Below are 21,534 nucleotides of genomic sequence, written 5' to 3' on the forward strand. Positions count from 1 at the left end.
ACACTATGGGCAATTTAGCATAGCCAATTCACCTAACTTGCACATTTTGGGACTGTGGGAGGAAACTGGAGCACCTGGAGGAAACCCACACAGACACGGGGAGAATGTGCAAACCCCACACAGATAGTTGCCTGAGGCGGGAATTTAACCCAGGTCTCTGGCGCTGAGAGGCAGCAGTGCTAACCACTGAGCCACCGTGCCGCTCTGATATCTTAATTCATTTTCCTCTTAAAAACCTTGAAGTCTTGCCCTTTTTCATTAACAGATTCCTTAATCAGTTTCGATTCTTCATTTGTGCTTGTGGTTTCTTTGTCTTTTCTAGGGATCATTATCTTTATCTCATTTACAAATTCACTTACTGCTTTCAGCCTTCCTAGGTTTACTGATTACTGCTTATTCCAGCATGGATATCCTTCAGCTGAAATACTGTTGAATAATAAAATGCTTAATTTCTCCTTTCCCATTTCTTGTTGTAGGTTCTCTAGCATGTCCTTGATGTCCATCACAATATCTTTGATAATTATGGTTTTAACGACTACATTGAAACTATTATGCAAATGAAAGTTGCAAGGATATGTCACAATCAGTACAATATGCCAGAGCAAACAAATACACAACTGGCAAGGGATTTTACTCTGGGGGTGAAAGAGGGAAGCTTTATTCTCTTACCATTTGAGAAAGGTCAACAATAGAACGCTCGCAGAGAAGTTCTATAAAGATTTGTCGTGGCATAACTAATGGCAAATGTCATCATTCCTAAATTTCCTTTATTTTGTGTCAGTTGAGGATCCCGACAAATTGGATGTGGAAGCTCCTAACAAATTCTGGGCCTGCATCCATCATCACTTATTCTCTCCAGTTCCACAGATACAAACAAACAGATCAAATGTGCTCCAGGTGATTTGGAAGCTATTCTGGCAACTGGAACAAACTATGTTAAATCTGGATATTTTTAACTCTGATTTAAGTGGGATTTAATCTCATAGTAATTACAGCAAGATGGAATGCCTAATATTTAGTTACACACTAGTAAAACAGCTTGGATACTTCACCAGTGACAATGAGTTACAAAACATCTAGCATGAGTACAAAAGATTCATAACTCACTAAGATATGATAAAATACCACGTAAAGATCACTGAAATCACTTTTCCAATAACAGACAAACAGCATGAAGCATCTGGAACACTGCAGACTACCACAGATTGATGTTACATCAAAGGACAAAATCATTGATATTAATTTGAATTTTCACACTAGATATACAAACTTTTGTCCAGTTTCAGTATCCAACTGAGAAAATAAAGAGGCCGTTATTGAGATGAAACATTTTTAAGAATAATCTTACATCATTTTCTCAAAAAGAGTATTCATTATTTTTTTTAAACTGCACAGAAGAAAATTATCGATGACAAACATAATAGTAAGGTATCTTGTCTCCGAACTAATTACAACCTACAAAATATTCTTGGACCACAATAAGGAAGAAACATGCAGCCACATTCACCTGATTTATTTCAATGTCAAGACAGTGTCTCTGACCCAAAAGTGCCCCAGCAAATTTTACTTTTTTTTTTAAGTTCAAAAAATACAAATTTGGCACTATTAGTGACAATTCTATCACAATGTGCAATAAAAGCAAAATGTGAAAGCCAATTAAAATTCTCAAAAGCATTAAAAAAAGGAAGAAAAAAATAGTTAAATTGTGATAAATGCAAGACATATTTGCTGTATCAGAGTAAATACTGCTTTAATGAAAAATGAACTATAAGGTGCACCTAGCTGTAAAAACAAAGTGTCTTTTAAAACATCATGTTTTATGCTGTGAACATGAATATAATCGAACAAAATTAGCAAACTTATTCATGGGTTATATTCATGCATAGTGGCCCAGAATCTGTTGCTACAATCATGACAAATACAATACTGTGTTATTCATTTGTAAATTGCTAGCAACTTTTGATAAGGAAGATATACCCCACCAATTGCACATTATAAGCTGCATTATGATTTACATTATTTCCCTTTAGTCTTGTGAAAATGAAATGTGAATCTACATATTAATTGGCAATTAAACGACAGGCATTCATAAATTGTTAGGGCTGGTAGTAAAGTGTGTATATATATCTCTCTTAGGAATGAGGAGTTGCATGCTTCTCTCATACCAATCCATCTCTTCAGTACAGAAAAGAATTTAAAATCATGGATATTCTGTTAGAAATTTTTACATTGAGAAATAATTTCAAGTGGTAGTTGGATATATCACTTGGGCTAAACAATCTAAAGAGATCAAAAGGAAAGGGGGGAGAAAACAGGAACAGGATATTGAGTTGGATGATCAGCCATGATCATAATAAATGGTTAAGCAGGCTCAAAGCGAGGGCCAACTCCTGCTTTCTATGGAATTATTTTTCTTACTCTCCCTGCCTCTTCGTTTTGCCTGTGTTTTAACATAATCTTTCTTTCACTCTATTTTTCACATAAATCTAATGTCTCTAATTCATCCTTCTCCATCATTCATCTATTTCCTGTACATTCCCTTAAATCAAATTGGCTAAGGAAATAGACTGTTGATCCCATCATTTCCCTGAAAGTTCCCTTGCTATGCCATTTCCAGCTTAAAATTCAAACAACATACAAGGCAAAACATCTGAGCTAAAGGAGGAGGGAAAATATAACTAGCAAAACACACCATAAGAATCCCAAGTCCAGCAAATTCCAGGCCATAAGTAAGCATTCCAAATGTTTCTTCAACATTAATAAATAAACATATCATTTGTAGATTTCAAATCAAATTGAATTAGCTTTATCACATACCATGGCCAAAATAGAAGCTATTTACTAGGCCCGTCAGTCACACTTTTGTGCAAAAACTTGAGCAACACTAAATGGAACAACTGGAAATGAGAGTTCTCTGATAAACACAGTTAGAGACTTTATGATTGATTGTATATTCATTCTGGGGAGATAGCCCAGTGTAGCAGACAGCTAGTTGAAACTGAAATCACACTTTTTGTACTTAAAGGCATACTGGCTTCACAAGAAATGTTTTCTTGAAGGAAATGTTAATTTTCATCTTGACTGTTATACTCAAATTGGAAAGGGTAGCTACAACAACAAATTCACGGAGATAGTTTCCTGGAGTAATGTCTCATGGAGTCAACCAGGGTTCAGACTTTCTTGGATCTCGTAATGGGTAATGAGGCAGGTTTAATAAATAACCTCAGAGTAAGAGATCCCCTTGGAAGCAGTGATCCTAACATGATGAATGTAATATTTAGTTCAAGAGTGAGTAACTTCATTCAGAAATAATTGGCTAAATGAAGGGAATTACAATTAAATGAGGATAAAGTTAGCTGAAGAGAACTGGACAGATAGATTAGCAGGAATAATAGTAAAACAGTATAAAACCTTGAGGTGGTAATTCATGGCTCTCAGCAAAATACATTCTGCTATGGGGGCAAGGATCCTGACAGGGGGATAAAATCAATCAACGCCAACCAAGGAAATCAAGGAAAGTACTACATTGAAAGAAAAAGCATCTAAGAGGACAAAAGTTAGTGAGCCCTAAAGACTGGGATAAATTTAGAATTTATAAAAGGACTAAAAGGATAAGAAAGAAAGAGAAAGTAAACTATGAGGGATAACTAGCGAGGAATATGTAAAAAGAAAGACAGAGGTCAAAGTGAACATAACCTTTTTAGAAAATGAAGCTGGGGAGATTGTTATGGGGAAGGAGGAAGTGAAAAAGAATACAGGGGAGGAACTAAATACCATCACCATCACTAAAGAAATAGTATTAAACAAACTAAAGGAGCTAAAGGCCCTGTGGCATGCAATTTAGGATCCTAAAAGAGGTAGCTAGAGAGATAGCGAAAAGTTAGTGAGCCCTAAAGACTAGGATAAATTTAGCATTTATAAAAGGACTAAAAGGATAATAAAGAAAAAGAAAGTAAACTATGAGGGCAAACTAGCGAGGGATATGTAAAAAGAAAGACATTGTTTTAATTTAAAAAAAAAACATTCGATTCTGGAGAAATAGAGGATTGAAGAACTGCCAATGTGACATCTCTATTCAAAACAGAGGGAGGCAAAAAGCAGGTAACAATAGGCAGATTCACCTAACATCTATTGGTAGAAACATATTGGAATCATTTATTCAGGATGAAATCACTGACCATTTAGAAAATGATAATCAAGCAAAGTATGGCTTCACGAAAAGGAAATCACGTCTATTTTATTAGAGATTTGCCAGGAAAACTCAAGCAAGGTGGATAAAGGGGAATCAGTAGATGTGTTGCATTTGGGCTTCCATGAAGCATTTGACAACATACCTCACAAAAGCTTAAGTCATAAGAGCACATGGTGTCAGAGGTTGTACATTGGCTTGGGTAGAGAATTGGTTAATGGGGAGGTAACAAGTGAGAATAATAGGTTTGTTTCCAGATTAGTAGCTTGTGACCAGTGAGGTTCCACAGGAATGAGTGGTGGACTGCATCTGTCTCCAATACATATTAATGAATTGGGCAAAGTAAATATATTTAGTCAAATTTGAAGCTGACAAAAATAAGTGGAAAGGCACGTTGTGAGAGGGATAGAAAGAAAAGCAAATTGTTGGCAAATGGAGTACAACATTGAAAATGTGAAACTGTTCATTTTGGAAGAGAGAAAACAGCAGCATTATTCAAATACAGAACAACTGCAGAAAGCTGCTACACAGAGGGACTTGGTGTTGATGAGACTACATCTGGAGTACTGTGAGCAGTTTTGACACCCTTACTTAAGGAAAGATATTATTTAATTGGATGCAGTTAAGAGAATGTCCACTATGATCCCTGGTAAGAAGGGATTGCCTTATGAGCAAAGATTAAGCAGGTTGTGACTTTACTCATTGGAATTTAGAAGATGAGAGGTGATCTTGTTGAAACATATTGGATTCTTAAGGGGCTTGACAGGTTAAATGCCAAAAGGATGTTTCGTCTCATGGGAGAGTCTAGGGCCAGATAGTATAGTCTCAAAATTAAGGTACACCAATTTAAGACTTTGGTGCGAAGGAATTTCTTCTCTCAGATTGTTAAGAGTCTTTGGAACGCCTTACCACAGGGAGCTGTGAGGGCAGATCAGATATTTATTTAACTCTGAGGGAGACTTTTGATCAGAAGGGGAATCAAGTGTTACGTTGAAAAAGCAGGAAAGTGGACATGAGGAGTGTCAGAGCTGGCTTAAGGGACTGAACAGCATACTTCTGTTCCTATTTCATGTGGTCTTTACATTCGAACTTCACTTTAAATAGAGCAACACACATGCAGAGCTCAATTAATTTATTGCTTGTAACTTTCATAGCTGAAGCCTGTACAACACTGTCATAAAGAGAAACAATGTGAGTAAATTCCAAATGGTTCCTTTCAGTGATGTATCTGCTTAAACCGAAGACCACAATAACCACATGTTCCAACTTTTGTCTCTTTGTCCTGAGAAAGAAAAAGATAAATCAAGACATCATTCAAAATTTGAACAATACTCAAAATATTTTACCTGAGAATTAAATTACTAAATATAATGGTGTATATATACATTACATATAATTGTAATTTTTATATTTCAATTTGTTATTCGTTGCTTAGGAATGCACTCATGGTACTCAATACACAAGTGTACATGAGGGCAGAGCAGTTAGATGTGATCTATATGGATTTCAGTAAGGCGTTCGACAAGGTTCCCCATGGGAGACTGATTAGCAAGGTTAGATCTCATGGAATACAAGGAGAACTAGCCATTTGGATACAGAACTGGCTCAAAAGGTAGAAGACAGAGGGTGGTGGTGGAGGGTTGCTTTTCAGACTGGAGGCCTGTGACCAGTGGAGTACCACAAGGATCGGTGCTGGGTCCTCTACCATTTGTCATTTACATAAATGATTTGGATGCGAGCGTAAGAGGTACAGTTAGTAAGTTTGCAGATGACACCAAAATTGGAGATATAGTGACAGCGAAGAGGGTAACCTCAGATTACAACAGGATCTGGACCAGATGGGTCAATGGGCTAAGAAGTGGCAGATGGAGTTTAATTCAGAGAAATGAGAGGTGCTGCATTTTGGGAAAGCAAATCTTAGCAGGACTTATATACTTAATGGTAAGGTCCTAGGGAGTGTTGCTGAACAAAGACACCTTGGAGTGCAGGTTCATAGCTCCTTGAAAGTGGAGTCCAGACAGATAGGATAGTGAAAGCGGCATTTGGTATGCTTTCTTTAGTGGTCAGAATATTGAGTACAGGAGTTGGGAGGTCATGCTGTGGCTGTACAGGACATTGGTTAGGGCCACTGTTGGAATATTGCATACAATTCTGGTCTCCTTCCTATCGGAAAGATGTTGTGAAACTTGAAAGGGTTCAGAAAAGATTTACAAGGATGTTGCCAGGATTGGAGTATTTGAGCTATAGGGAGAGGCTGAACAGGCTGGGGCTGTTTTCCTGGAGCATCAGAGGCTGAGGGGTGACTTTATAGAGGTTTACAAAATTATGAGGGATATGGATAGGATAAATAGACAAAGTCTTTTCCCTGTGGTTGGGGAGTCCAGAACTAGAGGGCATAGGTTTAGGGTGAGAGGGGAAAGATATAAAAGAGACCTAAGGGGCAACTTTTCCACGCAGAGGGTGGTACGTGTATGGAATGAGCTGCCAGAAGATGTGGTGGAGGCTGGTACAATTGCAACATTTAGGAGGCATTTGGATGGGTATTTAAATAGGAAGGGTTTGGAGAGATATGGGCCGGGTGCCGGCAGGTGGGACTAGATTGGGTTTGGATATCTGGTCGGCATGGACAGTTTGGACCGAAGTGTCTGTTTCCATGCTGTACATCTCTATGACTCTATATGATAGCCTAAAACAATGGTTTCCCTTGGGATTTGAACTGAATATGGCTTTCAAAGGACTGGAAAGTGAGTATGAGACAGGGCAGCAGTTACAAATTAAGCTGCACTGTTTTTGCAACAAGTGAACATACAGAGTAGGGTATGCAACTCTTCAAGTTTGCCTCCCAATTCAATTAGTTCATGATTGATCACTACTTTAAATCTATTTATCTGCCTCAGCTCTGTCTCCCTCATCACCCTTGCCTAACAAAATTCCAGCAATCCAGTATCTACAGTCCTTTACAGTAGAGAATTTCAGATTTCTACTAACTTGTGTCAAAAACTGTTTTGTGATTCCTTCAGATTGTCAATTGGCCTGTAGTGATTATAAGATTAGCAAATATTTAAATCATTCTATAAGTTCATAAACCTATGGCTTTAGAGAACAACTAAAATGATTGCTAATTCTAATAACATTCAGTTCCATTTATTAAAATCAAGATGTCTGAAATTAATTTCTAACAAACATTAGGTGCATTATGGCTGAAAAATGTGTTGCTGGAAAAGCGCAGCAGGTCAGGCAGCATCCAAGGAGCAGAAGAGTCGACATTTCGGGCATAAGCCCTTATGCCCGAAACGTTGATTCTCCTGCTTCTTGGATGCTGCCTGACCTGCTGCTGCTTTCCAGCAACACATTTTTCAGCTCTGATTTCCAGCATCTGCAGTCCTCACTTTCTCCTATTAGATGCATTATGCAGAGATGGGGAAACGGTGGCAATGTGGTAATCCAGACAGTGATATCATGGCAGCTAGTGGAATTTAAACTCAATTAATAAAACCCAAAATTAAGAAATTGGCTAAGTATAGCCGACCATGAAACCATTGTCGATCGTTGTAAATCTGCAATCTGGTTCACAAACGTCCTTTTGGGAAGGATATCTGCCTGGTCTGGCTTACAGGTGATTCAAGATCCACAGCAATGACTCTGAAATGACCAAGCAACTCATCCAGTTCAAAGGCAATTAGGGATGGGCAGTAAATGCTCCCTGGCAGTGATGCCAATATTCTATGAAATATTTTTATTTAAACAATGTCAGGCTACAACATCTAAAACCAAATTTACATTATTCGCTTTTTTTTTATTGTAAGTTTCCCAAACCACCCATACACTGTGCTTAGCAAAGAGATGGTTTCCAATAATTGTCTTGAATGTTTTATTTTCTGATGTAGTCTCAAGAAAAACAGAGGTCACAGAAATGTATATACAAAACTGACCTCTCTGAGAAAGCAACCTTGCTATCTGGTGATTTGATAGTGTCTATGGACAATCTTCTCAACCCACCACTACCACTTCCCAATCATCTGTTTTACAGAAGGTAGAGAAAAGTGGCTAGTTTCCCCAATTGGAAAACCTGGGCGACTTGCATGATGGGTTGGGCTGGGTTGGGGAGATTGGTTGGGAGAGCAGGTAGGGGCCTCCAACTGCTCCACTTGGGGGACAATCCCAGCCGAGGTCAAGAGGTGGTCTCTGAAAACTATACCACTGCCTTGTCATCGATAGCCTCCCCTCCCCTCGTGACCTCAACCTCTCAAACAGTGCATTAAGAAACACTCAACTTTCTGTCGATGGATACCCCAAGCAGTAGGCCTCAACCAGTGAACTTTGGAATCCAACCTCTGATTGGCTGGTAGTCTCTGGTGAACTGGAATGCTCTTAAACGGCTAACTGGAAGAGATACTGCATATTTTCTCAGCGGTTTGGGTAGCGTGTTTGGCATTATCCAACATGCTCACCCTCACAAGCTTGACACAATCAGGAAAAACCTACCAATAAATGCAGCATATTCTTAGCATTTCAACAAGGAATTATACATATGGAAGTTGGTAAAAACCGCTTTGTTCATGTAATTAGATTATCTGAATTAATACAAGCCAAACACATTCTTCCCACATATAACCTGCATGTGCACGATAGTTTTATTTTCATACGAAGTAAATCATTTTTCCTTGCAAGAGTCATGTGCAGATACTTAATAGCTGTGATTCAAGATTCAGGAGAATTTATGACAGATCCCAACATTCTACCATCAACATTTAAAGAACACACATTGCAATCAAATACTTACCAAGTTTAAATACACCTTAGGATGCCCAAGAGCTCCACCACCACCATCGCATGAAACCACTCTGTCTGATACCTCAGTTACAGGCTCCTCAGCTACTAACTCAATGGCAAAGTTTTCATTTAGCTATCAAAATACAGTTGGAAGAACACAAAGTTTAATATTTCAGCTTTGACCAAAATAAACATCAAAATTCCCTCTCAGAAGCTGCAAATGCTCCAGTTATTTTTCACTTTTGTTTTACAGGTACACAATCTGCTATCCGAAACCCTCATGGCAAGCTGGTTTTCAGAATTTTTTGGATTTTGGATTAAGTGACAGTTTCACGGTGAAATAAAAATAATCTTACCGAACAGCAGACACCTGTGAGTACTTTGAGCGCTGAGACAGAATTGATGCCTGCCAGTGCTGGACCATGCTGCAACATCACATCCGAGTGATGTGGGTCAAGTGGGTGTGGAGTTGGGTTAACTGTTTGCACGCCAAACAATCTTGTTATGGAGAAAACAACTTCACAAAAAAAAACTTTGGATTTCGGATAAAGGATTGTGCACCTGTATAACTAATATGTTTAGGTATTTGATATTTAAAATAGTACTCAGAGGTAGAGACCATTATCAAGCATCTACCTCAAAACCAGCATTTCAAGTTATATCAAAATACATAGATTGAGAGTTTATGGTTTTTCATTCTTGGTGCAAATTTGGAGAGACAGAAGTACTGGTTTTACTTGACATAAAATAATGCATGCTGATCTCAGTCTTTGGATTTACAATATTATTGCACATTAAATTTTGGATCTCTGCATGTTATATAATAAAAAATTCTCTACTAAAAGGCCAGGAGCAGACAACTAAGGTGGTAAATGGGAGTACAACTGAAACAGCACAACACAAATTTGTTGATTTTGAAAAGTCAATTTAGCAAGCAGTAAGGTAGAACATATAAGACTTCAGGAGGATGTGGACACCGTTGCAGAGTGGCCAGTCAGATAGTAAATACAATTCAATATTGAGAAGAATGAAGCAACACACTTTGGGAGGAAAAATCAAGAACTGCGAGTACGTATTTAGTGCAAAATCACTGCAGGATGTGAAACAACAGAATTAAAATTAGTTAACAATTGAAGTAGATCATTCTATCTTAAAGTCTCAATATGGATGCATGAAGTCAGGAAGAGCAAACATTTTAAGCTTCAGAAATATGGATAAAGATAACAATAGAAAATTGTTATAATAAAGTTATGATCAACTAGGAGAAAGTGAGGACTGCAGATGCTGGAGACCAGAGTTGAAAAATGTGATGCTGGAAAAACACAGCAGGCCAGGCAACATCCGAGGAGCAGGAGAATCGATGTTTTGGGCATAAGCCCTTCTTCAGGAATGAGGAATAATAAAGTTATGCACAGCAAGAGGTTATTCCACATTTAGTGATCTGGTCAATTCTGGCAATCGTATAAGTGAAAAGGCATTCACCATGAAGCCAGGAATAGAAAATTCATTATGAGGAGACACTTAAAGTAACAGTATTAGTTTCATTGGAGCTTAGAAAGACATAAAAATATGATTGTTTTAAAATTGTGAAGAATATTGATAGAAATACTTCCACTCTTTAGGAAATATTGAGAGGGAGGGGGAATCTGATAGAATAATTCAAATGATAAAATGTTAACTCCAACAATTTGACTGCTAAGCTTTGACACTAACAAATGTTGTCAGAACATTAAATATAGTGACAAATCTAATTCTAAACAGTTCCTTGAACAAACTGAATTTCATATGTTTGAAAGAAGAGAAAATGGCTATAAATTTGAACATCAGAATATTATAACTATGCAAAACATTTTAAGATCTACAGTTAAATTTCAGATCAACTTTTCTGTAATATTCCTGCATTCCACGCATAATGGCTCAGAAAATGTTACTTTGATCACTAAAGGTAGACTGGGCGGCACAGTGGCACAGTGGTTAGCACTGCTGCCTCACAGCACCAGAGACCTGGCTTCAATTCCCGCCTCAGGTGACTGACTGTGTGGAGTTTGCACATTCTCCCCGTGTCTGCATGGGTTTCCACCGGGTGCTCCGGTTTCCTCCCACAGACCAAAAATGTGCAGGTTAGGTGAATTGGCCATGCTAAATTGCCCGTAGTGTTAGGTGAAGGGATAAATGTAGGGGAATGGGTCTGGGTGGGTTGCGCTTCGGCGGGTCGGTGTGGACTTGTTGGGCCGAAGGGCCTGTTTCCATACTGTAAGTAACCTAATCTAATGTAATCTCAAATCCCTGGAACTCCCTGACAATGCAACTTACAAGTTTCGGTCAAAGAATTGGAACTTCGTCAAAACTGGAAATACTACATAAATGACCATTGTTGAGACAGAATTTAAGATCAACAGTGAATGATACGCAGAACACTTGCCTGAAAATGTCTTAATGAGGTATTGCACTGAAACATGCAGTGTAAAAATTTAGTTAGATGCAGTACCCTTTACAAGGGTTTAGGATCTGTGAGAAGCAAAAACTACTCATACCTCTTCTTAATCAGATTGAAGAATTTAACAATGGCAGGCAGAGACTGAATGAGGAAATTTAATTAATTCAATGAAAATCAGTTACAGTACTGAAAACAAAACAAGGGGAAGACAAATGGAATTAAGAGAATAAGAAAATATTAAAATATTTAACTAAACACGTGCAATGAAGTTGCTATCTGATTTAAACTTTGGTAATGATGAATGTTATTAGCCTCACTGCTATTTTACCTACAAAATCCTGGCCATTGTCTCTACCATTTCAATTTTAGCAAGTTTTTTTATTTATAATGTTTTTCAAAAGCTTTGAAAATTCTGCCCATAGATAATAACACTTCAAGTATGACAAATTAATAGCCACCTTACTTAAAATTATATTGTCACAGAGTCACACAGCATAGTAACAGATCCTTCAATCCAACCAGTCCATGCCAAACTAAACTAGCCCTTATCCCTCTCAACCATTTCTATTCATATATCTATCAACTATATTAATGGTCTTCATAATTTTGAAGCAACTTAACTTGATTATCAGAATATATTACAAATGTCACTTTCTTTCACAATTGTGGGATCAATGGTTAAAAATGCAGATTTGCAAGTGTAGAAATTTATTTTGACATTCAACTTCAGGCACAAATAATCAAAAGAGGGAAAGAAACATTTTCTAGACATTTTCTAGACTATAAGGATATACATTAGCGAACATGGCTTCTTCTAAGTAACACACCTGACACCCACTAGCTATTGCTGTCATTGGATATGGCATATGCTGCCAGTCTAAACTGGTCAACTAGAGACATTTCAATCTGCTTTTGAAAACTAGAACCAAGTAAAAGGTTTGGATCACTACTATTCTGATGTGCAGTATCCAATATCCTTAAAATCTATACCATTCACTTAATTAGCACAAAGTTTTGTTTAAGCAAAGAAGCTGGTCACCAAAATAATATTCAGCATGTCACTTTTGTCCATTTCTGATTCAATCTAACCAAGAATCATCAACAGCAATTAGTAATATTTATTATTGTTACCAACATAGACAATGTTGAATAAAACAAAAATTGGTGAGTAAACTCACCAAATATATTGACAGAAATAATAGTCTAAAGATCACAAAAATTCAATAGACTTTTTTTTATATTGAAAGAGGCTTAACCCTTTCAACTTGCATTACCATCATGGAAAACACCCAAACCTTGGCATTGAAAAAGTGTTTGAATGTTATTAAGGTCCATTATGTTAGAGAATCAAAGATAAGAAACAAAGTATCAGAACCAAAAATTATGCAATTAGTGTTTTAACCTAGAAATAATATATCCCACACATTACAATAAGTGGAAACTAAGCAGGGGAAGGAGAAAATTATTGGGCCCAGATTTTTAAAAGCAATAAAAGAACAAAGGCAAAGCAATTTGCAGTAAGGGAAACAGGAAACCATTAAAATCATACAAGCGATAAGAAAAGGCAGTGTGGCTTAGAAGATGTAGTTACAGAACATCAAAGGTAAAAACTCTTGCAAGAATTTGAAATGAGCAACAGAATCTTAGAATTGATGCACTGGCGTTATGGACCAGACCAAATAGCCTCAAAATATATTAAGATAATCTAAACTCTAACTTTTTATTTTAAAAGCAAGAGTCAGGCTTTGTGTTCCAGATGCAATTTAATTAGTCTTGAAGCAAAACATTCTTTGTTCATTTACTATAGACAAAGCACAGCAAAAGAAAGAAGAAATTGGAAAGAATTCAACTCGACTGGAAAACTTAACAGAATAATAGATTAATTACTAAATTAACTATTCCATTTTGTAGCATCCCATAAACACACCAGTGGCAAAGGCAAATTCAGTAAAATAGATTTCTCACATGCAGTTTTCTAGTCCAAAGGACAAACATCAGGAGAAAACTCAGGAGCCAGGTGGGTTGTATTGTAGGTACCAAATCCAGCTTCAAGCCCCCAGCAGTAACTGCCACTGAAAAACCAGGGCTATAAATCATGGATCTGTGAGAGCTTGACCACCTCACCCATTTAGGCTGCTTCTATTGTTGCAACTTTTAAAAAAATTACACAAGGTCTCACAAACTGTTTATTTTATGGGCTCTGAATAGACTCCGCACCACCTCTCTTTCAATCTTTCTTCAATAAATAAACCAGGACAAAATACACCTCTTAAAGCCATAGTATTGCCACTTTGGGTATAGGGAATCACTCTGTCCAAGAACAGGAATGATAAAAGTGCAAAATTGAACAGGACACAACTTGTGAAGCAGACTGCAGGAACAGATGGAAGTTTTTATAAGAGCTCCAACAAGGAAACCTGCAAGAAGACCCTTCAGAGATTTACATTCAAGATAACACAGCCATGAACTTGTACATTTGAAAGGAAGCTGTATAATATTGTTAGCACTTGACCAGAAGCATTTCAGTTTCTGGATATCAGGAATGGTTTGGAAGTAACTGAATCAACAGCAAAATCTTTTGCATAACGAAAAAATTCTTATTGGAATTGCTGTTTTAAAATTATATAGATGAATTAAATGATGAATACTAGAAGCACAAAAAGTTAAATCATGTTACAATGCAACATATAGAAATGCTTAAATGTCACACAATGATCTTTCTGTTTGGTTGTATTCTAACATTGATCTTAATTCTTCAAGTATTACACAGGAATTCATCATTGCCAGATTGCAGGGTTTGCAGACAAGTTGAAAATGTGTTGCTGGAAAAGCGCAGCAGGTCAGGCAGCATCCAAGGAACAGGAGAATCGACATTTCGGGCATAAGCCCTTCTTCAGGAATCCTGAAGAAAGGCTTATGCCCGAAACGTCGATTCTCCTGTTCCTTGGATGCTGCCTGACCTGCTGCGCTTTTCCAGCAACACATTTTCAGCTCTGATCTCCAGCATCTGCAGCCCTCACTTTCTCCTTGCAGACAAAGATACCCATTTCAAAGACTCATTCCCCCTGGTTACATAGAATCCCTCAAGTGTGAAAGCAGGCCAATCGGTCCACCAAGTCCATGCTGACCCTCCAAACAGCATCCCATCCCGATCCACAACCACTAGTCGATCCTCATTACCCCACATTTACCATGGCTAATCCATCTAATTTGCACATCCCTGGACACTATGGGCAATTTAGCGTGGCCAATCCATCAACCTACACATATTTGCATTATGGGACGAAACTGGAGCATCTGGAGGAAATGTACCCACACACAGAGAGAATTTGCAAACTCCACACAGGCAATTGCCTGAGAATGGAATCAAACTTGGGTCCCTTGTGCTAAGGGGCAGCAGTGTTAACCATTGAGCATCTGCATCATCATCGTCAGACCATATTAATCAGCTAAAATACTGACTTTTAAAGAAGGTTTACATTACTGTAACTGATGTTACAGTAATGCAAACTTGCCCAGCCAAATTGTGAAAATGAAATCAAAGTTAAAAAATTAAAGCAGCTCATGAAAAAAAACCAGAAAGGAGGCAAACAGAACTAAAATAAGGACAGGGTAAGGAGATCAAAATGTTTGAATGTTTTAAAATTCACTCATTGGACATTGGTGTTGCTGACTGGCCAGCATTTATTGCCCATCCCTAGCCGCCCTTGTGAAGGTGGTGGTGAGCTGCCTTCTTGAACCACTGCAGTCCACGTGCTGTACGTTGAACTTACAATGCCCTTAGGAAGGGAATTCCACAATTTTGACTCAGCGATATTAAAGGAAGGGCGATATATTTCCAAGTCAGAATGGTGAGTAGCTTGCAAGGGAACTGCCAGCTGGTGGTGTTCCCATGTATCTTTTGCCCTTGCCTTTCCAGATGGAAGTGGTCATGGGTTTGGAAGGTGCTGTCTAAAGAGTTTTGCTGAATTTTCACAGTGAATCTTGGAGATAGTACGCACTGCTGTCATTGAACATTAGTGGTGGCGAAGTGGATACATGTGCATATTGTGCCAATTGAGTGGGCTGCTTGTCCTGGAAGATGTCAAGCTTAAGTGTTGGAGCTGTACCCATCAGGCAAGTAGGAAGGACACCATCACACTGACTTGTGCCTTGCAGATGGTGGTCAGGCTTTAGACAGTCACAAGGTGAGTTACTTGCTGCAGTATTTCTGCCTCTGACAGTCCAGTTGAGCTTTTGGTCAATGGTAACCCCAGGATATTGGTCATGGGTTAGATTCAGTGATGTTAATACTATTGAATGTCAAGAGGCAGTGGTTAAATTGTCTCTTACTGTAAATGGTCATTGCTTGCCATTTGGGTGGTGTGATTATTACTTGTCACTTGTCAGACCCAACCTTGATACTGTCCAGATCTTGTTACATTTGAACATGAACTGCATCAGTATCCTGAATATTGGCGAGGTTCCCGCGTGATTGCACACTTATGACCTTTACAGGGAGGTAATGTCCTAGTAGCATTGATCGCCAGGCTATTAACCTAAAAACCTAAGTATTATTCTGGGGATTCATGCTCAAACTCTGCCATGGCTGATGGTGAAATTCGAATTCAATAAAAATCTGGAATTAAGAATCTAATGATGATCATGAAACTGTTGATGATTGCCAGGAAAAGCTCAGCTGGTTCACTAATGCCATTTAGGGAAGGAAACTACTTTTCTGACTCCAGACCCATAGAAATGGGGGAAAACCAGCGAGAAATTAGGAATAGGCAATCATCATCCACATTCTGTGAATGAACTAAATAACATGTTTTAAAGAAGGGATGGTCATTGGTGAACATAATTGGGTCAAAGACACTACTCAGAGGAACTGCTGCAGAGATGTCCTAAATCGGGGATGGCTGACTTCTGACAACCACAACCATCTTCCTATGTGCCAGGTATGACTCCAACCAGCAAATAGTTTGCCCATTGAAACCAATTGATTCCAGTTTTGCTAGAGCTCCTTGATGCCACAGTCAGTTGAATGTAGAGTCATAGGGAGTCAGAGAGAAGTACAGCAACAAAACCTGTCCATGCCGACTAGATATCCTAAATTAATCTAGTCCCATTTTCGAACATTTGGCCCATATCCCTCCAAACCCTTCCCATTCATTTACTTTTAAATGTTGCAATTATACCAGCTTCCATCACTTACTCTGGCATTCCACACACGCACCACCATCTGCTTGAAAACACTGCCCCTTAGGTCCCCTTTAAATCTTTCTCCTCTCATCATAAACCTATGCCCTCTAGTTCTAGACTCCCCCACCCCAGGGAAAATATTTTGTCCATTTACCCTAACCATGCCCCTCATGATCTTATAAACCCCTATAAGGTTACCCCTCAGCTTCCGATGCTCCAGGGACAATATCCTCAGCTTATTCAACCTCGCCCTATAGCTCAAACCCTCCAAACCCTGGCAACATCTTTGTAAATCTTTTCTGAATCCTTTTAAGTTTCACAATATCCTTCTGATAGGAGGGAGACCAGAATTGCACACAATATTCCAAAAGTTCCCTAACCAATATTCTGTACAGCTGTAGGTTGGTACGGTCAACTTCTATACCAATAAAGAAAAGCATACCAAACACCTTCTTCACTATCTTGCTGTGACTTCACTTTCAAGGAACTATGAACCTGCCCTCCAAGGTCACTTTGTTCAACAACACTCCCCAGGACCTTACCATTAAGTGTATAAGTCCTGCAGTGATTTGCCTTTCCAAAGTGTAGCACCTCCCATTTATCTAAAATAAACTCCATCTGCCACACCTCAGTCCATTGGCCCCCATCTGATCAAAATTCCATTGCACTGAGATAACCTTTTTCGTTGTCCACTACACCTCCAATTTTGGTGTCATCTGCAAACTTAGTAACTATACCTCCTACGTTCACATCCAAATCATTTATACAAATGACGAAAAGCAGTGGACCCAGCACCAATCCTTGTGGCACACCACTGTCGCAGGTCTCCAGTCTGAAAAGTAACCCTCCATCACCACCCTCTGTCTTCTAACTTTGAGCCAGTTCTCTATCCAAATGGCTAGTTCTCCCTGTATTCCATGAGATCTAACCTTGCTAACCAGTCTACCATGAGGAACCTTGTGAAACGGAAGTCTTGATGTCAAGGGCTATCGGTCTCATCTCATTTTGTTTGTCTACATTTGATCCAAAGTTTTAATGAGGTCAGGAGCAGAATTATCCTGGCGGACCCTGGGCTTCAGTGAGCTGGTTATTGTTGAATAGGTGTTGCTTGATAGCACTAACTGATTACACCTTTGTTCCTTTACTGACGATCGAAGAGTAGATTGGGTGGTAATTGGCCAGGTTGGATTTGTCCTGCTTTTTGTACAGGATATACCTGGACAACTTTCCACCTTGTTGGATCGAGGCCAATGTTGTAACTGTACTGAAAAAGCTTGGCTAGGGTAGCACCAAGTTCTGAAGCACAGGTTTTCAGTATTATTACCAGAATGTTATCAGGACCTATAGCCTTAGCAGTATCTATTGTCTCCAACCACTTCTTGATATCACTTAGTGCGAATCAAAGTGGCTGAACACAGGTATGTGATGCTAGGGACCACTGGAGGAGGCATGATGGATCAACTCAGCACTTCTGACTGAAGACTACAGCAAATGCTACAGGCTCATCTTTTGCACCGATATAGTAGTCTCTTCCACCATAGTAGATGGGGTATTTGTGGAACCTCCACCAGTGAGTTGTTTAACTGTCTTCAATCATTCATGTGGCAGGACCGAAGAGCTTAGATCAGATCTATTGGTTGTGGGATCACTTAGCTGTATCAATTCCTGCTTATGCTGGTTGGTGTGCAAGTAGTCCTATTTGGTAACTTTACCAGGCTAACACCGCATTTTTAGATATGCCTGGTGCTGCTCCTGGCAAGCCTTCCTACACTCTCCATTGAATCAGGGTTAATCCCTTGGCATGATTATAATGATTGAGTGGAAATATGCTGAATCATGAGGTTTCATATTGCATAGTAGTACAATTCTGCTACTGTTGATGGCCTGTGGCACCTCAGATGTCTAGTCTTGAGTTACTAGATCTGTTTGAAGTCTACGATTGTACCACACATGAAGAAGGGTATTGTCAACGTGAAGGTGGGGCTTTGTCTCCACATGGACTGTAAGCTGGTTACTATTACCAAAACTGACTTGGAAAGATGCATTTGAGGCCAGCAGGTTGATAAGGTCAAGTTTGTTTGTCCCTCACTATCTGCCGCAGACTCAGTGTGGCAGCCATCGCCTTTAGAACCTGACCAGCTCAGTCAATAGTTCTGCTGTTGAGCCACTTTGGTATGGTCTGGCAGATTTGAAATCCCCCACCCAGAGTACATTCTTCACCCATGCCACCTTGTACTTTAGTACTAAAGTGAGTCTGAATACTGGCGGTCAGTTAGCTCAGTTGGTTGGATAGCTGGTTTACAAAGCAATATCAAGAGCATGGGTTCATTTCCACACAGGTTGAGGTTGCTCAACCTCACTCCTCACCTGGGATGTGGTCACCCTCAGGTTAAACCCACCACCAGTCATCTCTCTCTAATGAGACAACAGCCATCAGATGATGGTGACTTTTTTAGTTTGACTATTTAAGTACCCTTACTGCCAATCATGCATAACTAGGAAGACACATATCCAGAGCATTCCAAATACCTCTACAACCTTGAAAAACTTACTTCTTTCTGTCGACCGACAAATCTGACTTTTCTGTAATCACCCTCTTCGTAAACCTGAAACAAAATAGTGTATTTTTAACCATCAGCAGCACAACTTTCATTATATCGATCTTTGTGAATTTCATTATATAATACATACTATTCTGAGGGACTGTAATAATGCTCATCTGTGAGTATAATAACTATCATTCAAACAAATTGCAACATTATGATTTGTACTGTCTACTATTACGATTGGAAGTAAGGTTTCAAATCTTTAACACATTCATCATGTGAGGAAACCAAACACACCAACTGCTGAGAAATAATATCGGATCAAAAAATGAATGGGTAATAAAATGATAGCATTTTTAGTCATTAGTTTAAAAAAAAGTACCAGAGTTTTAATTCACAATATATATACTCTCTGTTTTTGAATTTTTGCAAGATTTTGAAACAATGAGCATAAATACATTTAAAGAGAAGCTTGATGACACGAGGGTAAATGGAATAGTGAACAAGATTATATGAATGAGGAACAACAGGAGGACGTTCATGCAGAACAGAAAAACTACAGTGCACCTGTGGCATGAAATAGCATGCTTCTGCACTGATTATATTATACAATAGCAAGCATGTATTAAAAAAATGTCAAGTTGTGTGGCCCAATGCATGAAAAATGTTCAAAATATAAGTTTAAAAAAAAAGCAATGCAGCAGCATGAATCTTTGTTTGGATGTTCATCTCCATTTTTTAAAAAAAGTATTTTCATCAGATGCAGGTATCCCTGGCACGGCTACAATTTTCTGCCTATCCTTAATGGCCTTCTTCATAGGTTGCTAAGCCATTTCAGAGGACAGTTAAGGGTAAACCAGAGTTCTGTAGATCTGGACTTGGGTGTGGGTCACACCAGATAAGACTGGCCAATATATTGGACAGGAGTAAATCAAATGGTATTTTCCACAATTGGTGGTCATTCTATTGCACAATTACTGAGACTAGCTTTATATTCCAGATTTATTTTTCATTAATTGAATTTAAACTCCAAAATGGTGAGATTTGAAACATGCCTCAGGGCATTAGCCTGAACCAAAGAATTGTCCAACAAAGACAGAAGGCTTGTGAAAACCGTATAAATGAGATTAACATAAATGAGCTTGTATTAACTGGAGTTTAGAAGAATGAGAGGAGATCTTATTGAAATATACGATTCTTAACGAATATAACAGGGTAGATGCCGAAAAGCTGTTATCCCTTGTAGGAGAATTGACGACCAAAGTGCATAATCTCACAGTAAGGTGTTGCTCATAAAAGAGAGATGGAAGGGATTTTCTTTTCTCAGAGTGTGGAGAATCTGTGGGATTCTTTACCACAGAAGGCTTTTGAGGCTGGATAATGAGGGATATTCAAGGCTAAGACAGACAGATTTCTAAAGCAGGACAGTGGAGTTAAGTTTATCAAATCAGCCACGATTGCACTGAATGGCAGAGTGGATTCAATGCCAAATGACCTACTTCTACTCCTGTTTTGAACTATACCTCCTTCTCAAAGTAGAGTGCCCACCTGCAACATTTAGTACATAGACTGTTAACAAATAGTTCAGGGTCAATACATACTAAACAGCTAATCAGAAAATTGTGACAAAGATTTAAGTCTTTCACAGCATTTGTTTTTATATTTTAAAAAAACAAACAAATTTTCTGCGTAAGATGAACCATCTTTTTAATCAGTAGCAAATATTTCCACATTAAAGTCAATTTTTTTCCTCCACCTCAAGTATCTCCACACAATAACACTAATTGGTTATGTATCCAATTGTTATTTGTAAAACCTTGCAACATGAAAAATAGCTGCTATACTTCAAAGCTAATAGCAGGTTACTAGGCTTCAGAAGGAACCTATTTCATGTGAAAGTCTTGAACAGAGTTCAAGAAAACATGACAAGCATTAAGTGTCATTCCTTGCTCTCTCTCTCTCTCTCTCTCTTCTCACACACACCCACACACCCCACTCTCCCCACCCTTTGCCACATTTATTATCTTGAAAGAATTAGTAATTACAGGTCTTAAATCGCTGTAATTTGATGTAAATGTGTGTATGAGTGGAATCAGAAAGGATATGGTTGGGGGAATTTCACTGAGATTTATACAATGATGATGTAGATAAGATGATTCAAAAACATTGCTTTAAGGTTAGTCAGGGCAGTTGAACACAAGGACATAAATTTAAAGCAGATGTTAGAAAAATGCGTCGACACAAAAGGCGATAAATATTTGGAATAATCTACTAGGTAAGTTTGTACAGTCAAAGAGATGGATGTCTTCTGAATTCTAGGAAAGAGGCTTCTAACTATTAATCTCTTTGCAAACATGAGATCATTTGGAAAGAAAAACACAAAAGGACTTTAAAAGTTCTGTATA

At 38.5% G+C, this 21,534-nt stretch overlaps 1 protein-coding gene across 1 annotated transcript in view; it reads right to left on the reverse strand.

Annotated features, from left to right (window-relative positions):
* Positions 1-1,498: 1,498 nt before the first annotated feature.
* ndufs6 (NADH:ubiquinone oxidoreductase subunit S6) overlaps positions 1,499-21,534 on the reverse strand; it is a 41,767-nt gene continuing 21,731 nt past the window's right edge. The window contains exons 2-4 of the mRNA XM_043689653.1: positions 19,136-19,189; positions 8,973-9,095; positions 1,499-5,471 (exon numbers count right to left, since the gene is read on the reverse strand). Coding sequence (XP_043545588.1) covers positions 5,406-5,471; positions 8,973-9,095; positions 19,136-19,189 — 243 coding nt within the window. The 3' untranslated portion in view covers positions 1,499-5,405. The remainder of the gene's footprint in view (positions 5,472-8,972; positions 9,096-19,135; positions 19,190-21,534) is intronic.

This window comes from Chiloscyllium plagiosum, chromosome 5 (genome assembly GCF_004010195.1).
Source record: "Chiloscyllium plagiosum isolate BGI_BamShark_2017 chromosome 5, ASM401019v2, whole genome shotgun sequence".
In the NCBI taxonomy this organism is placed as follows: Eukaryota; Metazoa; Chordata; class Chondrichthyes; order Orectolobiformes; family Hemiscylliidae; genus Chiloscyllium; species Chiloscyllium plagiosum.